We start from the raw sequence: 6,863 nt of genomic DNA on the forward strand, positions 1-6,863 counted from the left end.
ACAATTAAATTCATAATACTGCATTGTTACATAAGCAAAACGTGAAAATATGTCAGGAAGGTTTTGGAAAATTTGAAAAGAAAAATAAATAAATAATATTAAAAAGTAGTCTATATATGTATATTTTGATATAATTTACAAAGATAGAAAATTAAGGTCTACTGCTGTTAAATTATTTTGATTAAATTTTTTTTTTCCTTTCTTAAAGCAACTCCATTTGGCAAAGTCAGATGATATAGAGCCAGGGCAAAACAGCAAGAGAAATACGAAACAATATATCTGTATCAAATAGTTACATTAAAAGAGAAAAATTAAAGAAATAAATGAAAAGCCAGGGAATATTCAACATTCAAAGAATGTAGAAGCGTATGTTGTTCAAACAATAAGCACAGATTTTATTTTTTGTTCATTTACATTTATGGATGTGGTATTTGGCACAAACAAAAATAAGATTTATCATTAAAAAAATATTGGAAATTGTGAAAATGAAAAAAATACATGTTTGAAATCAAATATGTAAGATAAAATAAACATGTTAATACAAAACCAAAATTACTGTGTGTAGTTGCAGAATAAAAGTAAGCTGAGCATTAATCACAGGACACTGTTTATTGATATTTCATGTTTTTAATCTCTGGAGGTTGCAATTTAATATCTACACCTAGCTAGAACTAATGAAGTCCATTACAACAATCCTGAAAGGTTATAGTGTTCAGTTTTTGTTTTAACTGTGTTCAAGAGGTGTTGATGTATGACTAAGATCATTTTTGAGGCTCTAGTTTGTGGTGCTGTACTGCAATATACGGAGTGACGTACGTCCGTGTGACGGAGTGACGCGCTGACGTCGACGGAAATATGCAGCAGCAATCTTTCTAGAAGTCTGTAGCAGTCTGTCGCTAGCCCACGCTAGCTAGCTTTATCTGAGTTAGTGTTGGCCATACACAGCCAGCCGCTGCACTGAACAGAACTACATATTTCCGAAAAGAGCAGCCTTCTTTTGTTGTATGCTTTTTGGATTCAAAATTCGGGTGAGCTTCGTTTAGCCCACGAACTTAGCCGAGTCATATTCCAAGCTAACGCTGTTTACGTTAGGTTCTTGCTGGCATTATGTCCAGAATAGACTACAGCGTGTGGGACCACATTGAGGTGTCAGACGATGAAGATGACACCCATCCAAACATCGACACACCCAGCCTCTTCAGATGGAGACACCAGGTACAGCTTTATGAAACATGATTTTTAAGCGGTTTCTTTTTAGTAAAATTGGCGCTGTTGTTAGGTGGTCCCTGCATGACTTGTAATTGCAAAATTATTATATTGCAGGAGGTAATAGTCTACAAATTACAAATACTTTTTGTAATTGGCCTTAGATCTGAGAAAGCAAACTGGTAGAGGGTGGAGGTCCACCATAGTTAAAAGACTGGTGGACATAAAAGTTTTGTCCCTGTGGTTGTGACTGATCTTATAACATTTGTACTTCAGGCACGTGTGGAGCGGATGGAAGAATTTGAGAAAAAAGGTGAAGAATTTAACAAGGCACTCACTGACTGCCGGCGTAAGCTAGCAGAGACACAAAAGAAAGTACAAGAGCTGACCATTTCAGAAACAGATGATGCCAAAGCAGAGCTCAGCAAAGCCCAGACTGAGGAGAAGAAACTGAAAAAAGAGGAACGTGAGTGGGCGAAGAAGATGGATGACCACAACCGAGAAGAGAAGAAGATGCCATGGAACGTGGACACGCTCAGCAAGGATGGTTTCAGCAAGGTGAGGCAGATAAAGGGGGCTGCCTGCCAGCAAACTAGTTTCTGGACCCAAGCTCAGAGCCACTCTTGGTGTGTTTTTAGTTCAGGAGAAAAAGAGAAGTCCGATTGGTACACATACCAATGAAAACATAACATACTACTGTATGATGAGATTTTACACTTACACCACCCTATATCCTGTATCTGCCTATTTCAACAAAATGACAATGTGATATAGAAGACTGTAGTATTCAGTATTTTTTTTGGATGCATTGACTGTTGGTTTGGGTCTTGTCATGGAATTTGTTGATTGTTACTAAAATATGAGGCCAGCCTTGTGTTTTAAAGTTGAAATGTGGGCATAAGTTTTCTTCGGTGGGAACCTTGATGAGTTTCATAAGAAGTTTCATAAGTGAAGCCTTGCAAGGTACTCAATAGCAGCAAAACAATACATCTCAGATGATTAAATTATTATTAGTAAATCAATATTTATATTCATAGTCCATGATACAAAGACAATGTATATGCAGTAATTTTCTTTTATCCTGGTACCAGGCTCTGTATCAACAAATCTTTTACCTTTGATCAACACTATATGGGCACCTGTCATTAAACATTTTATAGCTTCAGTTACTGCCTGATCATACCAGTTTGCTTTGGAAGTACCTGTAGTTGCTATCAAGCTACTTATGCAGTGAGGTTGGTGGTTTTTACGGTACCACTGCATGTTTTGTCTTCCAACTGGCTTTTCTCTATTATTCAAAAGTAGATTAATTTGAAATTGGTATGTGATTGGAGGAATTAACAGTGGATCACATATTAACACACACAAGAACCAATCAAGTCTAAGTCAGACTACGTTAAATCAGTTGCTGACAGCCATATTCATTTTTCTCTGAATTTGGTTCAAGTCTGTGGCTTCATAAAGTACATATCGCTGACTATTTTCATGTTTTCTCTTGTGACATTCTCTCTAAAAGTTATCAGAAACAGTCTGTAATGATTGTTCTCTGTCACTGTCCGTCATCCATAGAGCGTTGTTAATGTCAAACCTGAATCTAATGAAGAGACTGAAGAAGAGAAAGAACAAAAGCATAAAACCTTCGTGGAGAAATATGAGACGCAGATCAAACATTTCGGTAAGAAATATTGACATTCGTTAACCATTGTTCTTTACTGTGTGTAATGGGGAATTGGTGTTTGAAAGTAATGATGGTCTGTCTGCTTTCTTTACTGCAGGCATGCTGCGACGTTGGGATGACAGCCAGAAGTACCTGTCTGACAACCCTCATCTTGTATGTGAAGAGACTGCCAACTACCTGGTCATCATGTGCATTGACCTTGAAGTCGAGGAGGTAAATGCTAAAAAGAATTGTCTTTTAAGAGCACTTACATCACATACATTGTATGTATTTTAAGATATACAGAAGTTAGTTTTATGGACTGTAACTCAGGGATCCTGTTTATTTGGCACAGCCTGTGTGTTTTTATACAGCCATTGTGTATGTCAGAATATGAGCCCTATTCTAAAAATGTTTCCTTCTTTTTTAGAAACATGCATTGATGGAGCAAGTGGCTCATCAGACCATCGTCATGCAGTTTATTCTAGAGTTGGCTAAAAGCCTCAAGGTGGATCCACGCGGGTGCTTTCGTCAATTTTTCGCCAAGATTAAGGTGATTAACTTTGTTTGGATGCTACAAAATCTAATGAAAAATCTAACGAAATAATTTACAGCCTCCTTATAAATCAAAACGTTCCGGGAGCAATGGAACCAGAGGAACTGAGTTCCTGTTCCACAATACTCTTTTCATTTGTACCACATCTGAAGACCGGTGAAGATGAGGCAGATTAATTCAACGAATGATTAAAAACAACAACAGTGTTTGAAATGCAATTTTCAATTTTCACACATGAGGAAATAACAAGAGAGTCATCTTGTTCTTTGTGTTTATTGTTGTGTGACTGTAATGTTTTTAGTTGGATGTAATGAATGAAAGAAAATGAGAGAGTGAGAGTGAAGCCCTAGAGCACCCGTCTCCATGGATATTTACTTCTTTTCTTTCACTTTTTTTTCTCTGTCATTAACTCAAGAGCTCTCTCGGCCGCCTTTCCCTTCTCCTTCCCCTCTCTCTCCCTCTTTCTTGTGCCACCAGTACAAGTTTCTGAATTGTCAGAAAGTACTACCAGAGGAGCAGGGACTTTTTCTTTACACATGGGAACATTTTAACAGGAGTTAAATTTTGTTCTTCCCCTGGTTGAAAAGCATGTTAGAAATTCCTGAGTTCCAGTGGTAGAAACACCCTAATAAATGCAAATACTGATTGTGTGCATGTGTCCCCTCATAGACAGCAGATCAGCAATACCAGGAAGCTTTCAATGATGAGCTGGAGTCATTTAAGGAGCGGGTTCGCAGCAGGGCGAAGATCCGCATAGAAAAGGCCATGAAGGAGTATGAGGAAGAGGAACGACAAAAGCGTATGGGACCAGGAGGGCTAGATCCTGTTGAAGTGTACGAGTCCCTGCCATTGGTAAGTTCTTCTGTTTTCCATAGGCCTCAGGACTCTGTCTTCATTTTCTTTTGTAAGCTTCAAATGCCTCACGCATAATGTTCATAATTACAGGAGATGCAGAAATGCTTTGATGAGAAGGACATCCAAATGTTACAAGAAGTTATTAGCAAAATGGACCCAACAGTAGGTTCCTTTGTTAATTACTACAGTTTATTTATTTTTATTTTTTCTAATAAGCAGCAGACTGTTTTGTTGACCAATGAAGTCTGTCGGGAATCATATTTCAGTCATATGAATCTACAGTTATCTGATTCACACATGTCCAGTTTTGGTCAGTCAATAAATGTGATTATTTTACATGATTTAGGAGGCGAAGGCTCACATGAAGAGGTGCATAGACTCAGGGCTCTGGGTCCCCAACTCCAAGACAGACGATGGGGATACAAAAGAGGAAGATGCTACCTATGAGGAGGTGAAACAGGAGCAGGAAGAAACTAAGAAGGAATGACCAATGTTGATCCTATCAGTTGTTGCTTGTGCAAATGTACTTACCCACTGTATTGCAACTCCACTATGTGTATGACTAGTTTGCCAATCAAGGAACAATGAAATAACTTGATGAAAATTTTTAGCTGAGACTTAAGGGATTACTGTTCACTGAACTACACAACTAGATTGCATCAGTATCTCCTGCTTGGAAAATAAACGGCTGGTTGTGTTTAGGTCTTTTATTTGTTTGGACATCACAAAAGTTGTATTCTTACATTTCTTTGTATTCACCTGTTTATTTGTGTGGGTATGTAGGTGTACACATGCCTGCATATAATTGTTTTGTTTTTCATTTCATTTACAAATTTAAGATGTGTCTGACTTTCAGGGCTTGAGTAAACAATTAATTGAGACAGTTATTTGACATTTTTTTTTACAAACTTGCTGAAGTAAAGGTTGAATTATATCCAGCTACATAAGGCTGAGGTGTCGTGGTTATGTCTGAAGACTCCAGATTTGTGTGACATGCTTTTCAAAGCATAAAGTTGGAGATCATAAATGTGAGTCATATGAGAATCACAAGAAAATGATCCATCTGTGAGACCTGTAGTGTTGGTAACGACTACTTTTTAATAAGGAGTGAATGCATGTGTGCATGTGTTTTCTAATGAAGCATTTGGCATTTACAAATTACGTTTGCCCTACATAGAGATACAGTGCTACAGAGGGTAAAGAGATGGATATGCCATGACATTATACATTGCAAGGCAACAATCAATATAAGTACAAAAAACAGTCAGTTTTAGGCCTGAGGGTGATTGCTTACGCTGGCTCCACCCAAACTGTAGCTTAATATGGCCTAACCATTGGCGCAAAATGGGCAAGAGACCTAAGTGCGTCCTTGGAGGGCTTGGGGTTGACCGATGGTTTACATAGACCCCACTCGTTCCCATCTTGGCCAAATTAGAATTAAATAAAAGGGACCATGCAGGTCCTCAGAATGATTGTTCACATGGCCCTCTGTTTGCTTATGTGACACATAAAAGTGCTGAGTAGGTGTGGTTGGATTCAATACTGCTAATGCTTTTATTTTGAAAGTTAGAGTGTTTGAAATTTGATCAGAGCTGATGAGATTAAAAATAAATGAAGCAAAACAGTTTTTACAAATGCATTACTTGACTATCTTGTAAATCACAAAATAGAACTGCTCAGTGTACAGTGTAGCTTCTGTGAGAGATTACTGCGTGTTAAGAAAGTGTGATGTTAGTGTGAGCTAACTTTCACTGCAAATAAACTAAATGATGTAGCATGGTTGGACCTCCATTTAGTCAGAAAAAGGGGAGAACAAACAAAATCCCATTGAAATTTGTCAAGACACTGAAGATGTCCTGAAAAAGCCACTGTAGTTTGGTGGACATGGGGCCTCTGAATTGCATTTGAATAGTGGTATAGCAGATAACAGCTGACACAAAACACCAAACACTTGTGAAGAAAAATGACCAGTTGAAATAATTAAAATAATGACATCTAGTGATGAACAGCACAGCATGAAAACTGGATGAAACTGTCTATTATAGGCATTTCAATGGAGGTGTTTCTATGTGACTGGTTAAATGACTGACTTCTCATCTTACGTTGGTGATGGGTTCTGTTACCTTATGATCAAAGCTTTAATTATTGTGTTCAATTGTGATTTGGAAACTAAAAATTATATAATTGGATGTGATAATATATAGTTATGGTGGCACAGTGTTTTCCAAGCTTTCACATGACCCATCAGGCCTGCTTATATCATCTGCACTGAAATGGACTCTTTTCATCACATGTTGTGCAACAGTACAATCTAGTTCAGTCCAGAACTGCAGCCTTGCAGAAACTTGGTAATATATTTCTTTTTTTTTTTTGACAGTGTTCAATTGAATTGTTTTATATGGAGAGGTATTTCTAATATTCTGTCCCATGCATGTTTGGAAACGGTGGCTGTTTATACATTAGAGACAGTTAAGTATAGATAATGCAATCTACAGAGGTATTTGTTGATAGTAAATGTTCCTGATTCAGTTTCCACATCAGAAAATTCAATGCATTTATCCAAAAGGGGCAAAGACAAGGCACCACTTT

The 6,863-nt window shown here is 37.6% G+C and overlaps 1 protein-coding gene across 1 annotated transcript; it reads left to right on the forward strand.

Moving 5' to 3' along the window:
• The first annotated feature begins 849 nt into the window (after positions 1–849).
• On the forward strand, positions 850–5,155 carry LOC130185553 (hsp90 co-chaperone Cdc37). The gene is made up of 8 exons (XM_056402074.1): positions 850–1,215; positions 1,483–1,764; positions 2,776–2,881; positions 2,982–3,097; positions 3,294–3,416; positions 4,089–4,271; positions 4,365–4,436; positions 4,621–5,155. The coding sequence occupies exons 1-8, from the start codon at positions 1,108–1,110 to the stop codon at positions 4,759–4,761; spliced, it is 1,131 nt and encodes a 376-aa protein (XP_056258049.1). The 5' UTR covers positions 850–1,107; the 3' UTR covers positions 4,762–5,155.
• Positions 5,156–6,863: the final 1,708 nt, after the last annotated feature.

The sequence above is a fragment of the Seriola aureovittata genome, chromosome 17, assembly GCF_021018895.1.
Source record: "Seriola aureovittata isolate HTS-2021-v1 ecotype China chromosome 17, ASM2101889v1, whole genome shotgun sequence".
NCBI lineage: Eukaryota > Metazoa > Chordata > Actinopteri > Carangiformes > Carangidae > Seriola > Seriola aureovittata.

Bases quoted from the DNA above. Each gene is read 5' to 3' on its own strand.
- LOC130185553 (XM_056402074.1), top strand. From the start codon at position 1,108: ATGTCCAGAATAGACTACAGCGTGTGGGACCACATTGAGGTGTCAGAC. The intron at 2,882-2,981 runs GTAAGAAATATT...TCTTTACTGCAG, and splicing joins GACGCAGATCAAACATTTCG to GCATGCTGCGACGTTGGGAT. The intron at 3,417-4,088 runs GTGATTAACTTT...GTCCCCTCATAG, and splicing joins AATTTTTCGCCAAGATTAAG to ACAGCAGATCAGCAATACCA.